Genomic DNA, 21,565 nt, shown 5'->3' on the forward strand with positions numbered 1-21,565 from the left:
TGCTCCATTTTAAATCGATATTTTTATATTTTTAGAAAAAAAAAAAAAAAATAAAAATAAAAGAATTAATAATGTAAAGAAAAAGCCAATTATAGATCAAGAGATTTGAGGGGAATGTTTTTTTTTTTTATTATAATCATTTTTTTTATAAATTTCCTATTTTCTTGAAAAAAAAAAACTGCAAGGCACTGTAAAGAAAATTTTTTGGTCTGAGGAATAGTGTTTTATTTTTTTAATTTGGATTTTAATTAAAAAAAAATAAAAATAAAAATAAAAAAAATAATAAAAGCCTGGAAGAATTTGGACAATCACTTTGTGGTTCCAGAAAAAACTATATCATAAATTATAAAAAAAACCTCAGAAGATACAAGGAAATTCTTTGAAGATCCAATCACTGGTAAAAAAAAAAAAAAAAAAAAAAAAAAAAAAAAAAAATAATAATTATCCATAAAATACAATAAAACAAATAAAATATTTTTATTCTTAATTTTTTGAAAATCTTCAAGGAATTTCCTTGTATCTTCTCAGAGGTTCTTTTTATAATTTATAATATAGTTTTTTTTTTTTTTTTTAAAGAAATTAATCTTTTAAAACTGTAATAATTGGTTGTTTTAATAAATGTCTAATTGGAGAAAATACAGAAATGATTGAGACAATTAAAGATGAAATGAAGAGTATAGGAATTAATTCCCATTGAATTGAAAATGGTATAATTTGTTGATTCATAACTGATTGTTCCAATAGAATTGTATAGCTAATGAAAAGACCAATAATAATACCAATTATACAACTACCAAATGAAAGTGTAAAAGCTTCGATAATATAGATTTTATAGATTTTAAAATTTGATAAACCAATTGATCTTAGAATACCAATTTCTTTTGATTGATTTTTAATACTTGTAAACATTGATGAAATTAATGAAAATGATGATATAATCATTGAGAGTACAGTTGCAAAATCAAAGAATAATGAATTTAATTTATCTGAACTATTTGATGAATCTTTATATCTAATTATATATGGACTTTCAGAGTTTTTATTAAATAAACAAGTTTCTGAAATTTTATATTGTAATGAATCAATTAAATCGTCATCTAATGATTTTGGTTTTAATAAAATTACGCTAACTGGTATATTCCTAACTGAATCAATATTACCACCTGATAATCCGACATATGCTGGAAAAGAAGTAATTACACTTTGAGTAAGATCTTCATCCGGAATTTCAGATACACTAAATGTACCTGCAGTTTTTAAATATGCTAATGGTTTCATTACATTTCGACCAATCCAATTGAAGGTTACATTTTGTTGTTGATTTTTACCAGATGGATCAATTTTTGTATAATTATTAATTTCAATATAATTTGATAAAAGAAATTCATCTGGACCACCTTTTTCATCAAGATACATTAATTTCTTTTGAGATTGAGTTAATATTAATTTATTCATTGAATCTTTACTATATAAAATCGTTGATAAATCAGTCATATCACCATTTTGATTAAAATCAACATCTTTATCAGTTTTTAAATTTTTTGAAACTGATGAAACTTGAAAATAATCTTCCATTAATTCACTGAAATAAGTTGGACCAACTGCCCATAGTGATGATTTTAAAGTTTTAGTTTTAGCAAGATCAGAAACAATTGATTTCTTATCAGGTTGAGAAAATTCACTAAATTCCATTGACCTTAATGAATAACTATCCAAACCATTATTTTCATCATCGATTATTCGATCTAAACATTGAGTTATATTTGATAAATCTTCCCTTTTTATAAAGGTACTGGTTTCAATCTTTAAAAGTGAACCAAAGTATTGTTTATTTGAAGCATTTGAAATTTCAACTTGAACTAAAAATAAACAATTAATTATAATTATTAAAGATACTGAAACACCAAACATAAACATTGTACTTTTATTCTTTTTCTTGTGAGAAATTAAATTTTTATATAAAATTATTCTAATAATATTTTTTGCAAAAGGATCTATTAAAGTAATAAGGTAAACTAATGTTTTTGAAATGATTAAATGGAAATTCATCATTAAGAAAATTGCTGATATTAAAACTAAAATTAACAATCCAAATAATAATGCTAATAATGAACTAAAATTACCAGATAATAATAATTTTGGTAATAAAAAACAACCAACTATACCTAAGGCGCTTAATGATAAACCAATCAATGATACAAACTTTCTATATTCTGAATCAGTTGAATCTTTATCAATTGTTGTAATTTGATGTGATGATGATATATTTGATCTACTAGTATCCAATTGCTCACCTAATGAAAAACTTAATGCTTTTCTAATTGGTAATATCAATGATACCATTGGTATTAGAAAACCAAGTAAAATTGAATAAACAATTGAATCTACTGTTAAATAATTTGAAATTTCATCTGAATTTGTAAAACGTTTTAATTGATCTATAATTATAAATAAAAAGATTTGAGAAATTATTAAACCTAATATAATTGATGGGACTGTGAATATTATTGTTTTTGAAACTATTAGCTCGATGATGAAACTAAATTTAGCACCTAACATTCTAAATACACCGTTATTAAATGTCATTGAATCCACATCAATCATTAATGTTGTATAAATTAAAAGAATTGATAATAAAAGGAATACAAAAACTATTAAATTTAATAATTGACCTAAATTACTTGAAACTTCGTTACTCTTGTATAATTCAGTCATTACTGGTGTTGAAATATCAACTCTACCAACACCAATTTTGTAAATTAATTTTGAAGTAAATTCACTAACTCTTTGTAAAGTTTTATCTAAATCTGTACCATAATACATTGATAATCTTGGTGATGGAAATTTCATAACTATATATTCGACATATTCTTTAATATTTCTATTTTTCATTAAATCTACATTCCATGATGGATTTACTTGTTCAACCATTGAATCATAGAATGAGTCAATATCTATTAATATCGATGGTATTGTTTCACCCAATTCGAAACCTAGTTCATATGGATTCTCTGTATTATTGAAAAATCCATTAACTTTTAATTTTGTTATTATATATGGTGATTTTTCAATTTGAGTTGTTGAAATCATTGAATCTGTTAATAATGTTGATAATAATTCCACTGCTGGTACTATTATAAAAATTTCATCACCAATCTTTAATTCTGTTGCTTTAGCCAATAATTCTACCATTAAACATGTACCCTTTGGTTGTGATCCATAACCAAATGTTGATTTTATACCCATATCATTCTCTTTTTTAAAATCTAGTAATTGGAAACCCATATATACATGTTCTCCATCACCACCGCATCTATTAATAAAACAAGTACTCTCTGTGCAATTTAAATCACTACCATTTGAAAAGTACCTTGCTTCAATATTATTTTCAACAATGTTTTCACAATAATTTACGGGATATCCATATGTATCTATCATATGAAATCTTGGTGAATTATTTTTAAAATTTTTTTTTTTACTTCCACCACTACTTGAACTCTGGATTATAGTTTCACTAGCTCCAGCACTATTTTCACCTTTTATTTCTATATTCTCTATTTTTTCAAAATTTAAAATTGCATTATTTAAAATTTTATCAAATAATGTATAATTTAATCTTATAGTAAAACCTTTATCTAAATCTATTGACTGATGTTGTTTTCCTGATATTATTAAATCTATATGATTAGCATCAGAATCTGCTTTACTTAAAAATATTAATGATATATTTGATAATACTGATAAACCAGTTGCAACTAAAATTACTACTAAAAAACATGATATAAAACCAATACTATAATTTAATTTACTCCTTTTAATACCATTTATTGAATATTTAATTATTGAAAACCATTCTTCAATAATTGTATTAAATCCAATATTTTTTAAATTTATTTTAATTTTTTTTAAAATTAATCCAAAAAATTTAAATTCTTTTTTTAAAAATTCCAAAGCTCCAATAATTATTGAGGTTAATAATTTAAAAAAATATAAAATTCCTTTGATTATTATTTTAAATTTATTATTTTTTTTAAAATGATAATCGTTACTGTCACAATCTTCATCAAATGATGTTAAAATTGCATAATTTTTAGTGATGGAATTATCGTCATCATCTCCATCCTCATCTTCATTACAGTTGTCATTTTCACTTGGTCCATAAAAATTATGCATTTCTATTCTTTTTTTTATTTTAAAATTATTGGTTAGCATTTTTTTTTTTTTCTTATCTAAAACTTAGATGTTATTTTTATTTTTATTTTTATTTTTATTTTGAAAGAAAATAATAATTTATAAAGTCTTTTCTTTTTTTTTTTATAATTAAAAAAAGAAAATAAATACAGCTTAAATTTTCATTTTATGTTGCTGACATTGCTTCATTGTAAACCTATCTTCATTTTCAAAAAAAGAAAAGGTGGCACTTCAAATATTTTATTTTATTATAAAGAAAAAGATAAAAAACTATTGTCTGTCTGGCTTTTTTTAAGAACTAAGAAAAGTTTTTTGAAAATTTGGTTGATCTAGCCTTTTTTTTTTTTGTTATTTTTTGGTTTTTATGATAACGATCGAGAAAAAAAAAGTTGTTTATTTTCTAAAAAAAAAAAAAAAAACCAGGTGAGTCACAAGAAAATTATGTTTGTGTGAAGGGAGTCCCTAAGAAAATAAAAGTTAAAAAAAAGAGGCGACAAACCCACCAGCGCGGCACAAAATTACTTTTCACTTTAGTTTTTTTGAAATTTGCATTTTTTTTTGATAAAGATTCAGAAAAAAAAAAATGTTTTTAAAAAAAAAAATGAAATGAAAATAAAAAAAATATATAAAAGCCTGGTAGAATTTGTATAATCAATAAAAGAAGTTCAGTTACATATAATGAAAAAATTATTTTTAAAACTTTTTACTTTTATTTTTAATTTTATTATTATTTTGATTTTAAAAAAAAAAAATTATTATCTGATTGTCTTAGGAAAAAAAAAAAAAAAAAAAAAAAAAAAAAAAGCTAGATCACCCTTGTTATGATTGATTTCGATTCGATTCGATTTGATTTAATTTGATATGATTTATTATTATATTATTACTATTTTTATTATTTTTATTTTAAAATAAAATTAATCTTTTAAAACTGTAATAATTGGTTTCTTTAATAAATGTCTAATTGGGGAAACTACAGAAATGATTGAGACAATTAAAGATGAAATGAAGAGTATAGGAATTAATTCCCATTGAATTGAAAATGGTATAATTTGTTGATTCATAACTGATTGTTCTAATAGAATTGTATAGCTAATGAAAAGACCAATAATAATACCAATTATACAACTACCAAATGAAAGTGTAAAAGCTTCAAAAATATAGATTTTATAGATTTTAAAATTTGATAGACCAATTGATCTTAGAATACCAATTTCTTTTGATTGATTTTTAATATTTGTAAACATTGATGAAATTAATGAAAATGATGATATAATCATTGAGAGTACTGTTGCAAAATCAAAGAATAATGAATTTAATTTATCTGAACTGTTTGATGAATCTTTATATCTAATTATATAAGGACCTGTTGATTTTAGATTAGATAAACATTTTTGACTAATTTTTAATCTTAATGAATCAATTAAATCATAATCTAATGATTTTGGTTTAATTAAAATTACACTAACTGGTATATTCCTAACCGAGTCGATATTACCACCTGATAACCCAACATATGCTGGAAATGAGGCTATTACACTTTGAGTTGCACCTTTATCTGGAATCTCAGATACACTAAATGTACCTGCAGTTTTTAAATATGCTAATGGTTTCATTAAATAACGACCCATCCAATTTAATGTTACATTTTGTTGTTGATTTTTGCCAGATGGATCAATTTTTGTATAATTATTAATTTCAATATAATTTGATAATAAATATTCATCACTACCACCTTCTTGATCAAGATACAATAATTTCTTTTGAGATTGAGTTAATATTAATTTATTCATTGAATCTTTACTATATAAAATCGTTGATAAATCAGTCATATCACCATTTTGATTAAAATCAACATCTTTATCAGTTTTTAAATTTTCTGAAACTGATGAAACTTGAAAATAATCTTCCATTAATTCACTGAAATAAGTTGGACCAACTGCAAATAATGATGATTTTAAAATTCTAGTTCTACCAAGATCAGAAACCGTTGATTTCTTATTATCAGGTTGAGAAAACTCACTAAACTCCATTGATCTTAATGAATAACTATCTAAACCATTATTATCATCCATTAAACCATCTAAACATTGGGTAATATGTGATAAATCTTCTCTAAGTAAAAATGTTTCTGTTTCAATCTTTAAAAGTGAACCATAGTATTGTTTTCTAGAAGCATTTGCAGTTTCAACTTGAACTAAATATAAACAACTAATTGTAATAATTAAAGATACAGAAATACCAAACATAAACATTGTACCTTTATTCTTTTTCTTGTGAGAAATTAAATTTTTATATAAAATTCTTCTAATAATATATTTTGCACCAGGATCGATTAAAGTAATAAGGTAAACTAATGTTTTTGAAATGATTAAATGGAAATTCATCATTAAGAAAATTGCTGATATTAAAACTAAAATTAACAATCCAAATAATAATGCTAATAATGAACTGACATCACCGGATAATAATAATTTTGGTAATAAAAAACATACCACTATACCAAAAGCACTAATTGATAAACCAATCAATGATACAGACTTTTTAAATTCTGCATCTTTTGAACCTTTATCAATTGTTGTAATTTGATGTGATGATATTTTTGATCTACTAGTATCCAATTGTTGATTTAATGAAAAACTTAATGCTTTTCTAATTGGTAATATCAATGATACCATTGGTATTAGAAAACCAAACAAAATTGAAAATAGAATTGAATTTACTGTTAAATACTTTGAAATATCTGCTGAATTTGATATACTCTTTAATTGATCTACGACTATAACTAAAAAGATTTGTGAAATTATTAAACCTAATATAATTGATGGTATTGTGAAAATTATTGTTTTTGAAACTATTAGCTCGATGATGAAACTAAATTTAGCACCTAACATTCTAAATACACCGTTATTAAATGTCATTGAATCCACATCAATCATTAATGTTGTATAAATTAAAAGAATTGATAATAAAAGGAATACAAAAACTATAATATTTAATAATTGACCTAAATTATTTGAAACATCTTTGCTCTTGTATAATTCAGTCATTACTGGTGTTGAAATATCAACTCTACCAACACCAATTTTGTAAATTAATTTTGAGCAATAATCACCCACACGTTGTAAAGTTTTATCTAAATCTGTACCATAATACATTGATAATCTTGGTGATGGAAATTTCATAACTATATATTCGACATATTCTTTTAAATTTCTATTTTTCATTAAATCTACATTCCATGTTGGATTTACTTGTTCAACCATTGAATCATAGAATGAGTCAATATCAATTAATATAGATGGTATTGTTTCACCCAATTCAAAACCTAATTCATAACCTAATTCGTATGGATTCTCTGTATTATTGAAAAATCCATTAACTTTTAATTTTGTTATTATATATGGTGATTTTTCAATTTGAGTTGTTGAAATCATTGAATCTGTTAATAAAGTTGATAATAATTTAACTGCTGGTACTTTTAAAAAAATTTCATCACCAATCTTTAATTCTATTCTTTTAGCCAATGATTCTATCATTAAACATGTACCCTTTGGTTGTGATCCATAACCAAATGTTGATTTTATACCCATATCATTCTCTTTTTTAAAATCTAGTAATTGGAAACCCATATATACATGTTCTCCATCACCACCACATCTATTAATAAAACAAGTACTCTCTGTGCAATTTAAATCACTACCATTTGAAAAGTACCTTGCTTCAATATTATTTTCAACAATGTTTTCACAATAATTTACGGGATATCCAAATGCATCTATCATATGAAATCTTGGTGAATTATAATCAAAATTATTAAAACCACTACTATCACCACCAATAAATAAACTATTGAAACTATTAGCTTCATTCAATTCTATTAATTTTTCAAAATTTAAAGTTGCATCATTTAAAAGTTGATCAATTAATGTATAATTTAATCTGACATCAATAATTTCACCTAAATCTATTGATTGTTGTTTGCCTGATATTATTAAATCAATACCATAGGCATCAGAATCTGCTTTACTTAAAAATATTAATGATATATTTGATAATACTGATAAACCAGTTGCAACTAAAATTACTACTAAAAAACATGATATAAAACCAATACTATAATTCAATTTACTCCTTTTAATACCATTTATTGAATATTTAATTATTGAAAACCATTCTTCAGTAATTTTAAAAAATCCAATATTTCTTAAAATTAATTTAATCTTTTTTAAAATTATTTTAATCCTTTTTAAAATTGATTTAAAAAATTCTAAAATTATTATTATTATTTTTATTATTATTATTTTAAATTTTTTTATATATAAATATTTATTATTATTATTATTATTATTATTATCATCTTCATCATTATTATTATTATTATTATCATTTGATGATTTTTTAAAATCTGATAATTCAACTTGACTATATTCACCAACACTATCTCTCCAATTATTATAATATTTTTTGTCACTAATTAAAATTGTATCATTTTCATTATTTTCACTCCTTTTCATTGCACTTGTTAATATTGAATTATTATTGTTGAGGTTGTTTTTATCCTCATCGTCATCATCGTCGTTATTATTATTGTTATTGTTTTCTTCATAATTATTTACACTATCTTCATTATCGTTAGCACTTATTCCAAAATAATTATCATTTTGAACCATTCCTATTCAATTTTTTTTTTTTTTTTTTTTTTTTTTTTTTTAAAAACAAGGTTATTATTTATTTTTTTTACAACAAGGTTATTTTTTTATTTTTATTTTTTATTTTATTAAAATTTTTTTAATATTTCTTACCTATCTTTTTAATATTTTTTTTTTTTTTTTTTTACAACAAGGTAATTTTTTTTTTTTTTTTTTTTTTTTTTTTCAAATAAATTAAAATTTAAAATGATTATTAGAATATTATTTTAAAAAAAGATATATAAAAAAAAAAAAAATTTAAAAATAAATTTCAATAAAAAATATCAAAAAAAAAAAAAAATAGAATAATTTTAAATAATTGAAAGAAAATGTGTGAAGGGGTTTTTTTTCTTTTTAATTAAATAAAAAGTTAAAAAGAAAAAAAATAAATATTAGAAAAAAAAAAAAAAAACGGTGATTGTGAGGTTTTACAAAAAAAAGCAAAACGAAAATTAAATTAAAAAAATAAAAAAAAAAATTAAAGTCGAAATTTATTTTCACATAACCTTATTTCCAGGGTTCTTTGAGAACAAATTAAAAAAAACAAATCGGCTTGTAACCCCGTAATACACTCGCACTGTTTCGGTCTAAAAATGTCAAAAAAAAAAAAAAAAAAAAAAAAATTAAAAAAATATTAAAAAAAAAAAATATTGAAAAAAAAAATTTGTTTTGAACTTTTACACCAATTGCGTCATTTTAAATCGATTTCCAGTTATAATTTTTTTTTTTTTTAATCTTTGGAATTGTTTATCATAAGTAATAAAAAAAAATTATGAAGAATAAATAAAAGAAAAAAGAAAAAAATTTCTAATTCATTTTTTTTTTTTTTTTTTTTATTTATTTTTAATATGGAGCACCAAAAACGATATAAAATATAAAAAAAAGTGAATTTAACCATTCCTTTTTTTTTTTTTTAATTTTCAAAGAAATTATTTAAGATTATAATTTTTTTTTTTTTTATTTTAAATTCACAACAACTAACAAACCTTTTTTTTTCGGGGATACAATTTTTTTTTTTTTATTTACAAATTTGGTTGTTGAATTCCTATAAGTTATTATTACTATTAAATCCTTTTTTCTTTAAAATTAATTGTGGTGAATTTAAAATATCGATAACTTTTTGTTTGATGTTATTCATTGATTCGCTATCAATTGAGGTATTACTATTACTATTATCTATTTCATTAACACTTTTTTCAGGTGAAAATAATAATTCTGTTAATGATAAACCATTATTACCATTTTGTTGTTGTTGTTGTTGTTGTTCTGTTTCACTATTATTATCTTTGTTGTTTATTAATGTTGGTACTGAAGTTACATTAATTGCATCAATATCTAAACAATGTTGAAGGAATTCTTCCATTGACATTTTTCTTATTGAATTTGGTAAATTTAATAACTCTGATTGTAAATTCTTTTTCAATAATTCACTTAACATCTTTGATTCATTTCTTAAACTTTCAATATGTGTTTCAACTAAATTTAATTTAAAACAAAAAAAAATAAAAATAAAAAAAAAAATTAATTTATTTATTTATCAACACATTAACAAATATTAAAGGTATTATTATTATTATTATTATTATTATTATTATTATGATTATTATTTTTACCCTCTTTATCAAAGTGTTCCAAACCAAATTTTAATATTTCATATGATTCATTATTTGACATTCTGTTTTAAATATTACACTGTGCAATGTTTTGTAATTATTTTTTTAACATTTTTAATTAACTTTGAAAAAAAAAAAAATAAAAAATAAAAAATGAAAAAAAAAAAATGAGAAAAAAAAAAAAAAAAAAAAATGAAAAAAAAGGAGGGAAATTTGCTAAGTTACTTTTTTTTTATATTTTTATTTTTGTTAATTTAATAAGAAATGATTTTTTTTTTTTTTTTTTTGTAATCCCACAAAACAATTTTAATTAAAAGAAAGTTAATTTAAAATTTTTTTTATTGATATATTAAAATGTGATAAATCACAATAAAAGTTGACCTCACAGCAATTAACTAGTTTTAAAGAAACCCCCTTGTCAACTGTACTTTTTTTTTTTTTTTTTAATAAATAAAATTAAGAATCCTGGAAATCCAAAAAAAAAAAAAAAAAGAAAAAAAAATAATAATAATAAGCAAAAAAAACAAATAAAATAATATTTTTAAATTTAATTATAAATTTTATTAAAATGTTTGATTTTTAAGGTTGTAAATTTATAAACCCATTGGTGTAATTTGATAATCAAATTGTTTTTTTTTGATGATCAAACAAAACTATATCTAAAAGTACTTGGTAAATTATTAATTTGTTAATTGTTTGATGGTATTTTGTTTAAGAGATGGTTTTTTGTTCTTCAGTGGGTTGTTCATGTTTTGAAATTATATGAGTGTTTAATCTTTGTTTTGATGATAAAATTTTTCCACAATCTAAACAATTAAAGCCAGTTTCCACCTGTTTTGAATGTTCTAAACCACATGCTTCTTTACAAAGAATATGTTTTGTATTTAAATGTTTATCCAAATCTCTATTATTTTTACACCTTTTTCTGCAACTTGTATGTCCACAAATATATTCTTTTTTTACCATTTTATTAATAAAATAAATTAATAATATATTGAGGGGTTAAATCTGAAAAAAAAAAATTTGAAAAATTAGTTCAACACTTTCCACCCCCAAAAAAACTAAATTTTCTTTATTCCCTTTTAAAAAAAATATATGTTTTTCGAAATTGTTTATTTTTGATAATCAAAAATTTAAAATAAAATCTAAAAAAAACCATTTCAAAAAAAAAAAAAAAAAAAAAAAAAAAAAAAATTAGGTATTAAAAAAAAAAAAAAAAAAATATTTGATTTAATTTTTTTTTTTTTTTTTTTTTTTATACAATTTTATTTATTTAAATAATATAGATTTAGTATAGATATATATAGAACCTAAAAATTCACAATTTTGGATTTATTTTTATGATAAAAATCAATTCTTTTTTTTTTTTTTTTTTTTTTGATAAATCTTTAAATAAACTATCATTTTTTTTAAGATTTTGTGTTGAGATATTTTTTTTTTGAAAATTTTGAGTTGCTTTTTCTATTTTTTTTATTATAATTTAAATAAAAAAAAATAAAAAAAAATTAGATATTTAATAATTTTTTTGTTTAACAAAATAAAAAAAAAAAAAAAAAAAAAAAAAAAAAAAAAAAAATTTTGGTAAAAAATGTCGTTGATATTTTTTTTTTTTTTTTTTTTTTTAAAAAAAAAATGATTAAAATATCTTTTACGTTAATACCATTATTTTTATTGTTATTACTATTTTTAAATGATTGTATTGGTTTATATATTTATATGAAACCATTTACAAATAATAAATGTAGTGGTGAATCAGAAGGAATTGGATATATTTTTAATCAAAATGAAGATTCATGTATTATTTTATCAAACTCTACAAACCCAATAAATTCTAGTTTAGAAATCAATGTATTTGGAGAGATTGGATCATTTCAAATTTTTAATTCTTTAAATTGTAAAATCGATTCAAATGATCCAAAACCAATTTCATTTGCATTTAAAAATAATCAATGTGTTAATTTACCAACAATGTTTAATTATAATTTTAATTCAACAACAACAATAACAACAGAATCACCAATGAATTCATTTAATACTGATAATGTTAATCAATATTTTCAAATGAACTTAATTTCGTCTCTGAATGAAATTAATCAAATAATTGATCAAGTATATGGTGTAAAGAAATTTCAATATCAATTATCAAATCAATGTTCAAATTCAAACTTTCAATTAATTCAATTTTTTACAAATAATTTTAATATAACTACTGAAATTAATAATAATAATAATAATAGTAATAATACTACAATAACCTCAAGCATATTTTGTAATTCCCAAAAAGAACCAACTATTCAGCAATGTCGAAATGGTGCTGACAACCAATGTATATTTGAATCTTTATTTTTGCCTTGTTCTGAAATAATTGAAAATGATATTAGTTACAATTTAGTACAAACTTGTTAAAAAAAAATTAAAAATAAAAAATTAAATCTTCATTTTTCCCTTTTTTAATTTTATTTTTAAAATCCCCACTTTTTTTTTTTTTTTTTTTTTGGAAAAAGATTAAAAGTCAAAAAAAAAAAAAGGAAACAATGTGTCCAAATAAAAAAATAAATTAATAAAAAATAAAATAAAAATAAAAAAATAAAAATTTGAAAAATAAAAATAAAAATAAAAAAGTTAAAAAAAAAAAAAAAAAAAAAAAAAATCAAAAAAAAAAAAAAAAAAAATCTAAGCCACCAGTCTACATAAAAAAAAAAAAAAGAAAAGAATAAAGTAATAAAAATAAAAAGTAATAAAAGATAGGTTTATATAAATATATGGTTCTATAGAAATGTTTAAATTTCGAAAACTATTTTCATTAGAACATGATGTTGTACCAAAGATACCAAATAATCAATTACCCCAAGCAGGTGCTGAAAATGTTGTATACAGAACTACAACTTTAAAATCAACACCATTGGATTGTAATAATAATAACAATAATAGTAATAATAATAGTATGAGTCATAGTATTGGAGGATACTCTACAACACCTCCAAATAGTAGTTTTCTTCAATATCATCAAAGAAATCAAAGTGGTACATCAGGTATAACAATTATGAATCCAATGAAAATTAATAATAATAATAGTGGTTTTGATCAATACAAACTTGGTTCTTCATTAAATACAAATAATTTATTTCAACAACAACAATATTTAGATGATGATGAAAAACTAAATTTTAATAACAACAACAATAATAATAATAATAACAATAATAACATTAACAATATAAATAAAGTATATCAACAAATTAATTATACACAATCAATTAATCTTAGAATAATTGGTAGAGATAAAAATGGAACATTAATTATTGCAAGGTCTTCTAAATTAGATGTATGTTTTTTTCTTTTTATTGTTATTTTTAATTAAAAAATATAATTAACATAATTATATATATTTTTTTAAAGGGAGTTTTAAATACATATATAGATTTATTTGATATTTCAAAACAAACATTTACAACAATACTTGTTTATTGTGGAAATGTTATTAGTGCAGCATTAAGTAGTGATATCAATAAATCATTTTTAGTTTTCACTGTAAAATTACAAGAGAAAATAATTGAAAATCATAATACTTTAGAATGTAGGTCGTTTTAAATTTTATAAAAACATATAATTTTATTTTATACTTATTTTTTATTATTTTTATTATTATTATTATTATTATTATTATTGTAGTATATTCATCATTTATTTATGAAATTAATAATAAGAAAGCTCAAACATTTATACCATTAGAAACAAAATCACATCATCCATTAATGTATCATTTTTTACCAGGATTTCATGATAAATCAAGTATGTCACTATTATCATTTGTATATGATGAATGTAATATAGTAAAGGTTCCATTGAAATTTGATGATAGCAACCAACAAATTGTAAATCAAAATAAGAAACACAATAAATCCAATATCTACAAGAAATGTTTTTGGTATCAATATGATTATCATAATCAAGTTTTATATAGTTTACTATTAAAAGTTCGTAGTGGTAGTGCAAGTAGTAGTAGTAGTAGCAGTAATAACAATAATAATAATAATAATAATGGTGGTAATAGTAATAATAATAATAATGGTGGTAATAATAATAATTATATCAATAGTGAATCAATATTGAAAGCATGGACATTTTTAGGATCAAAACAAGTTAAAATCATTGATGATCTACCATTACATTTAAATATTAGCGATGCAAGTAAAGTATCCACCAATATACCATTCCCATTGAACGTTTCAATGTATCAAGAGACCTCAACCAATCCATCACAAACATCATCAAATGCAGTATTTCAAAATATTCATATTGTAAAATTACCAAATATTGGTTTATGTTTATGTCATCAAGAAGAATCTTCACCCCATTCACTCTCAATTAGAATCTCAATCTATTTATTACATTTGAAACAAAAGATCAAATACTCAATACCATTGAATACAATTGATGATGGTTGGTTATCATTGTCAAAGACAAGAGTGTTATTTGATAATTTTGGTAGTTTATTAATTGTCTATGTACCGGGTTACTTTTTTCAATTCATTGATTGTGCGCATGACCATGAAACAACTTTTGGTATAACATTGTATGGTAAAGATTTATCAATGCCATTGGTTGAACAAACCTCTCAAGACTCTTCTGATGTACTCTCAATTCGTAGTCCACCATTACCTGATAGGATTAGTACTTCAGTTATACCATTTTATTTTTTAAATGGTAATATTAGTAGTAGTGGTGGTGGTGGTGGTGGTGGTGGTAATGAAAAAGGTGGTAATAGTGGTAGTGGTATAATTGGTAATAGTGGTAGTAGTGGTAATAATAATAATAATGGTAATAACAATGGAAAAGGTGGTGAAAATGATAAATCCAATCCTAAGAATAATAGATATTTATTTGACTATTCAAATGGTGTACTCTATCATTATCAATTCGATAGAGAAGCAATTAGAAAGTTATTTGATGTTGGTATGGATCAAGGATCAGATGTTCAAGCAATGCATTTAGCAGTCATTCATTTAAATGATGTTGAATTAGGTACAAGTTTAATAACACAAGCTGCAAAGAATAATTTAATTACAATCGATCTATTTAAAGAGTACATTTTAGCGTGTACCTATCATGCATTGAAATCAATTCAACTAGAGAATAATATTGGTAATTCCAACTATTTAGATTCGGTCTATATGAATTCTCTACCAATAACTTGTGCAGAATCAATTGAAAACTATCAACCAACTAGAAAATTAAAGGATTTAGAAATTAGTACAATTACAACTCAAATTCCAAATTCATTACTCTCAAAAAAAGAAGAGAATAGAAAGAGATTGAAATCATTTGATATCTCTAAATCAGAGATATTAAATAAAGATGGTCCTTCGTTTAGTGGATTTTGGAGAAACTTTTTTGGAATGGATGAAGATTTTGGACATGATCATAGTAGCAATTTAAGTTCATCACTCAATTTAAATAATTATAGTAATACTAATAATAATAATAATGTAATCAATTTTAATAATAACATAATCAATGGTTTTGGTGGTGTTGGTAATAATGGTAATGCTACTGTAGGTGGAATTAATAACAATTCTAATAATATTAATAACAATAATAATAATAATAGTTCAAGTAATATTAAAGGTGTTATTACAACTGCAAGTGGTAAAAGTTTAATCATTAACAATTCAAAATATGATATTGATCCACATTTATTCGATAACTATCAAGAAGATCCATTAAAGGATTTATCAACCTATGTCAATTCTCTAACCGAATTCCTTTATTCAGTTTCTCAAAAAGAAAATAAAGATAGATTAAATGAATGGTCAAATTATTTCCGTCATATTCAAATTAATGTTGTTAATAAATTATATAAAACAATTAAAATTTGTTATGGTAATAATTCAAATAGTAATAATAATAATAATAATAATAATAATAATAATAATAATAATAATAATAATAATAATAATAATAATAATAATAATAATAATAATAATAATAACAATGATAACAATGATATTAATAATTTAAATGATATAAATAATAATATTAACAATCCAACAACTAATAATATGAAAAAATCTGAAACAATATCAATTAGAGATATGAAACATAATGTTAGATTAATTTTATTTGAAACAATGGAAAAACTTTATAGTGCAATTGAAGAATTATTTTGTCCATTCCCAAAGGAATTCTATACACAATTTACTACATTAGGATTCTTTTGTTTACAACGTTCAATATTTTTACAATTTTTACAAAAAGGTATTTTCATCATTACTGGTCCATTTGTAAAGATTTTGAAAAAGGAATTCCCAAATCAAGAACTGCTTTCAATTGATCAAAGAAATTTCATTAATCAAATAATTCTACAATTACGTGATCAAGATAGTGTTATTGAAATGTTGAAATCAGATTTAACAAATACTAATATCATTGCTGAACATTTAATTTCATTAGCAACTCAAAGTATTCATCCAAAATCATCATTGGATCCAAATACTGATAATCCTGATCATCCCGATGCTCAATTCATTCCATTGTATTGTTTACAAGATTTCTTAAAAGCTTTATCTGATACTGCTAATCCTCCAAAAGTTGGTGGTGGTATTCATTCAATAACTCAATCTGGTTCAACCTCTTCAAATCAATTATTATCTTCACAACCAATTCCAATGATTAATAATAATAATAATAGTAATGGTAATAATAATGGTGGTAATAGTAAATTTTTAACACCACCAACTTCACCAATTAGGGGTAATGCTCAACAACAAGCATATAGTCCAATTAATACAAATGTATTATCAAATACTTATCAACCATTTTCATGTAGTCCAATGAATTCAAACTTTTCTCATAGTATGAGTCAAAGTTTAAATTTTGCAACTCTAAATCAAACTGGTAATGGTAATAATAATAATAATAACAATAGTGGTAGTGGTTTAAATAATTCAAATCATCCAATTCATATTAATAGACATCATATTCAAAAAGCTTATATTTTCTTGGATCAAAATTTTGATAGAATTCAATCCCAAATCTTTGAAAATATAAATAATTGTAATAAAATGGAAGATAGTATTAATTAAAAATCTTAGAAAAAAAAAAAATAAAAAAAAATAAACAAAAATATTTAAAATTAAAAAATAAAAAAAAGTGATCACTTTTTTTTATTTTACTTTATTTTTATTTTTTTTTAGATTTTTTTTTTTTTTTCAATTTTTTTTTTTTTTTTTTTTTTTTTATTGATAAAGTAAGCGAGTAAAAAAAAAGAAAAAACGAAAATTTTTTCAATTTTTTTTAATTTTTTTTATTTTTTTTTTATTTTTTATTTTTTTTTTTTTTTGGAAACGAAAAAAAAACTTTTTTTTCTTATTTTTTTTTATTTTTTTTTTTTTTTTTTCATACAAATTATTTATATCATTATTTGTTTCAAATAAATTTTAAAAGGAAAAAAAGAAATGGCAACACATATTTTATTCGAAACAGCAACTGGTTTCAATATTTTCCAATTATCTGGTATGGAATCAATTGCAGAATTTACCGATCAAGTTCAAAAATCAATGCAAGATTTCAGTAAATTCAGTAAAGTTTGTAAAATGGTTGGTTCACTTCCATTTACATCAGCAGAAAATGCCTTAGAAAATATCAATTCAATCTCTGAAGGTATTTTAACTGAAAGTCTTCATGACTTTTTAAAACAAACTTTCTCAAAGAAAACTGAAGGTGTTGTTTTAGGTGTTTGTGATAATAAATTATCCGCATCAATTGGTGATGAATTAAAAATTTCATGTTTATCAAATTCACATACTTCTGTAAGTTTTTATTATTAAAAATAAAATATTAAATATATTAAATTTAAAAAAAAAAAAATAATTAACATAAAGTATTATTATTATTATTATTATTATTATATAATTTAATAGGAAATTATTAGATGTATTAGAAATCATATTTCTGAATTTACAAAATTAAAATCAGCAGATTTATTGAAAGCACAATTAGGTCTTGGTCATAGTTATTCAAGATCCAAAGTAAAGTTTAATGTACACAAAGTTGATAATATGATTATTCAATCAATTTGTTTATTGGAACAATTGGATAAAGATTTAAATACCTTTTTCATGAGATTAAGAGAATGGTACTCATGGCATTTCCCAGAATTATTAAAGATTATTGAGAGTCAAGTACACTTTGCAAAATTAGCAAAATTAATTCAAAATAAAAAGAATCTCACAGAGGAATCATTGGATGAAATTAAAGAGATCCTCGAAGACAATGAATCATTGGCAAAGGATGTCCTCAGTGCTGCCAAAGCATCAATGGGTGGTGATATCAGTCAAATCGATTTAGTTACCGTCATGCATTTTGCTGATCGTGTCATCTCCTTGGATGAATATCGTACCAATCTCACTCAATACTTGGCAAAGAAGATGCAAGATATCGCTCCAAATCTTAGTGCACTCGTTGGTGATCGTATCGGTGCTAAATTGATCTCACGTGCTGGTTCTCTCACTTCTTTGGCTAAATACCCAGCTTCAACCGTTCAAATTCTTGGTGCTGAGAAAGCTCTCTTCCGTGCCATGAAAGTTCGTGGTAAAACTCCAAAATATGGTATCATTTTCAATGCCTCTGCCGTCTCTTCTGAAACTAAAAACAAAGGTAGAATCGCTCGTTGTCTCTCCAATAAAATTTCAATTGCCACTCGTATCGATTGTTTCTCTGATAATCCAACCGCTAAATTCGGTGTTGCCCTCAAACAACAAGTTGCCGATAGAATTAAATTTTTCAATAATGGTGTCGCTCCAAAGAGAAATTTAGATGTCATGAAAGAAGTTATCGAGGAAGTTGAAAAAGATTTCGCTGAGGAAGAAGTCAAACCAGTCGTTAAAGAATCATCAAGCAAAAAGAGAAAAGAATCTGAACCAACCGAAGAGAAATCCTCAAAGAAATCAAAGAAAGAAGAAAAATCCTCAAAGAAATCAAAATCTGATGATGTTGAAATGAAAGAAGAGCCAGTCAAAGAAGAAAAGAAATCATCAAAGAAATCTTCATCAAAGAAAGAAGAAGAACCAGTTAAAGAAGAAAAGAAATCATCATCAAAGAAAGAAGATAAAAAAGAAAAGAAAGAATCAAAGAAAGATGAAAAAGAAGAAAAAAAATCTTCAAAAAAAGATAAAAAAGAAAAGAAATAAAATAAATCAAATCATTAGTAATAATAATAATAATTCTCTTTGTCTTAACTCCTTCCATCCTATTTCCTTTTTTTGTTACACTTAAAAAAAAAAAAAAAAAAAAAAAAAAAAAAATATAAAAAGAAAATATAAAAAAAAAAAAAATAAAAAATAATATTAAAAAAAAATAAGTTGTACATGTGTTTTTCTTTTTATTTATTTAAACTTTGATTGCTTAATCAAAGATATAATTTTCCAAAAAAAAAAAAAAAATCCAATTTTTTATTTAATTTTATTCCTTTAATTTTTATTTATTATTTGTTTTACTATTTTTTTTTTTTTTTTGATCCCAATATTTGATATTTTTTTTTTTTTATTATTATATTCCAAGTTATTTATTTTTTTGTTTAATGTACAGTAAACTTAAGTCACATATTATCGATAATATCACACCATAAAAAAAAAAAAAAAAAAAAAAAAAACTAATATTGATTTTCCCTAAACATAATTATTATAAATTGGAAGGTCAACACCAAATCTAGCGGTCATATATTTCATTATTATTGCGCTAAAAATAAATAAATTAAGAAAAAGTATTTAATTAATATTATTGTTTTAAAATATATATATTTTTTTTTTATAACCTTACCTTAAAATTGGAATTGTTAAATTATCATCAATCCAAGAAGGATTAAAAAGTTCAATAAGTGTAGCACTTATTGCGCCCCAAAATGAAATATGTTCAGCCAAGTTTTGATTGAAAAAAGTGATATATGAAAGGATCCAACAAACTGAAAACATTGCAATTGAGCCTTCCAAAGATTTATTACCAATCTTTGTTCTACCATAAGAAATACCAACCAAAGCTGCAGTGAAATCACCAATAATTAAAAATAACATACTTGAAACTGCTATTAATGGATGGAAAAAATAAACACATATAGTGCTACCTAATAAATAAAAAAACACGCCATTCATTCTATCCTTTTCTTTTTCTCTCATCATTCCACCATACATTTTGACACAAAACTCTTGCATTGCTGGAATATTCAATCTCATTTGTTCCCAAATAAAATATAATAAACTGATTGTACCTAAAATCCAAACTCCAACTTGTGTTGTGAAAAATGTTGTATAATGTAATCCTAGTAAATATATAATTGGTATTACCAATCCAAAAAAGTGAAATCCTTTTCTCTATATATTAAAATAATAATAATAATAATAATAATAATAATAATAATAATAATAATAATAATAATAATAATAATAATAATAATAATAATAATAATAATAATAATAATAATAATAATTAGTAATTTAAAATTTTAGAGTGAAAAGTTGTAATAATAATTTACCTTTAATTCTTTTATTACTCTTGGTATTCTCTTAACACCAACACCAATATATCTTAATGCATTTGATAATTGTTTTCTATTTATGCCCATTATTATTTATTTTATATATATATATTATTATAATATGATTTTTTTTTTTTTTTTTTTTTTTTTTTTTTTTTCTTTCTTCTTTATTTAAATTATACTTGATTATTTAATTTTAGTATTTAATGATTATTAACGAAACCAACTTGTTTTTTTTTTTTTTTTGACGTTTTATATATTTATTTTTAGTATATGTGGTGTGTGAGTGTGTTTATGAAATTAATTTATATTTTTTTTTTTTTTGAAGAAATTTTAATTAAATTTTTTTATTTTTTTTTTATTTTTTTCTGAATTTTTTTATTTTTTATTTTTTTGAATTTAATTCTTTTAATTTATTGAAACATATGAAAATACAGGATATTTATATTTCCCTTTCCCAAAAAAGATTGAAATAAACAAATAAATAAAAACAACTAAGCAATTTTTTTTTTTTTAAAATAATATAAAAAATAAAAAATAAA

At 21.9% G+C, this 21,565-nt stretch overlaps 8 protein-coding genes and 1 non-coding gene across 9 annotated transcripts; 4 read left to right on the forward strand and 5 right to left on the reverse strand.

Moving 5' to 3' along the window:
* Positions 1-579: 579 nt before the first annotated feature.
* DDB_G0285667 (hypothetical protein) lies at positions 580-4,173 on the reverse strand (the record flags this gene model as incomplete). Its single annotated transcript, XM_633113.1, has 1 exon — positions 580-4,173. The coding sequence occupies one exon, from the start codon at positions 4,171-4,173 to the stop codon at positions 580-582; it is 3,594 nt and encodes a 1,197-aa protein (XP_638205.1).
* Positions 4,174-5,105: 932 nt separating this feature from the next.
* DDB_G0285669 (hypothetical protein) lies at positions 5,106-8,861 on the reverse strand (the record flags this gene model as incomplete). Its single annotated transcript, XM_633114.1, has 1 exon — positions 5,106-8,861. One exon carries the CDS (start codon positions 8,859-8,861, stop codon positions 5,106-5,108), a length of 3,756 nt encoding a protein of 1,251 aa, XP_638206.1.
* Positions 8,862-9,924: 1,063 nt separating this feature from the next.
* Positions 9,925-10,553, reverse strand: DDB_G0285671 (hypothetical protein; the record flags this gene model as incomplete). The annotated part of the gene is made up of 2 exons (XM_633115.1): positions 9,925-10,355; positions 10,430-10,553. 2 exons carry the CDS (start codon positions 10,551-10,553, stop codon positions 9,925-9,927), a joined length of 555 nt encoding a protein of 184 aa, XP_638207.1.
* A 314-nt stretch (positions 10,554-10,867) lies between these two features.
* r34 lies at positions 10,868-10,917 on the forward strand. The gene has a single exon.
* Positions 10,918-11,203: 286 nt separating this feature from the next.
* DDB_G0285673 (C2H2-type zinc finger-containing protein) lies at positions 11,204-11,458 on the reverse strand (the record flags this gene model as incomplete). The annotated part of the gene is made up of 1 exon (XM_633116.1): positions 11,204-11,458. One exon carries the CDS (start codon positions 11,456-11,458, stop codon positions 11,204-11,206), a length of 255 nt encoding a protein of 84 aa, XP_638208.1.
* A 666-nt stretch (positions 11,459-12,124) lies between these two features.
* Positions 12,125-12,898, forward strand: DDB_G0285675 (hypothetical protein; the record flags this gene model as incomplete). The annotated part of the gene is made up of 1 exon (XM_633117.1): positions 12,125-12,898. One exon carries the CDS (start codon positions 12,125-12,127, stop codon positions 12,896-12,898), a length of 774 nt encoding a protein of 257 aa, XP_638209.1.
* Positions 12,899-13,268: 370 nt separating this feature from the next.
* Positions 13,269-17,577, forward strand: DDB_G0285677 (hypothetical protein; the record flags this gene model as incomplete). The annotated part of the gene is made up of 3 exons (XM_633118.1): positions 13,269-13,817; positions 13,892-14,069; positions 14,165-17,577. The coding sequence occupies 3 exons, from the start codon at positions 13,269-13,271 to the stop codon at positions 17,575-17,577; spliced, it is 4,140 nt and encodes a 1,379-aa protein (XP_638210.1).
* A 372-nt stretch (positions 17,578-17,949) lies between these two features.
* nol5a (NOP5 family protein) lies at positions 17,950-19,683 on the forward strand (the record flags this gene model as incomplete). The annotated part of the gene is made up of 2 exons (XM_633119.1): positions 17,950-18,303; positions 18,415-19,683. 2 exons carry the CDS (start codon positions 17,950-17,952, stop codon positions 19,681-19,683), a joined length of 1,623 nt encoding a protein of 540 aa, XP_638211.1.
* A 477-nt stretch (positions 19,684-20,160) lies between these two features.
* DDB_G0285681 (hypothetical protein) lies at positions 20,161-21,110 on the reverse strand (the record flags this gene model as incomplete). Its single annotated transcript, XM_633120.1, has 3 exons — positions 20,161-20,230; positions 20,312-20,859; positions 21,021-21,110. The coding sequence occupies 3 exons, from the start codon at positions 21,108-21,110 to the stop codon at positions 20,161-20,163; spliced, it is 708 nt and encodes a 235-aa protein (XP_638212.1).
* Between the last annotated feature and the right edge of the window lie 455 nt (positions 21,111-21,565).

Source organism: Dictyostelium discoideum, assembly GCF_000004695.1.
Source record: "Dictyostelium discoideum AX4 chromosome 4 chromosome, whole genome shotgun sequence".
In the NCBI taxonomy this organism is placed as follows: domain Eukaryota; phylum Evosea; class Eumycetozoa; order Dictyosteliales; family Dictyosteliaceae; genus Dictyostelium; species Dictyostelium discoideum.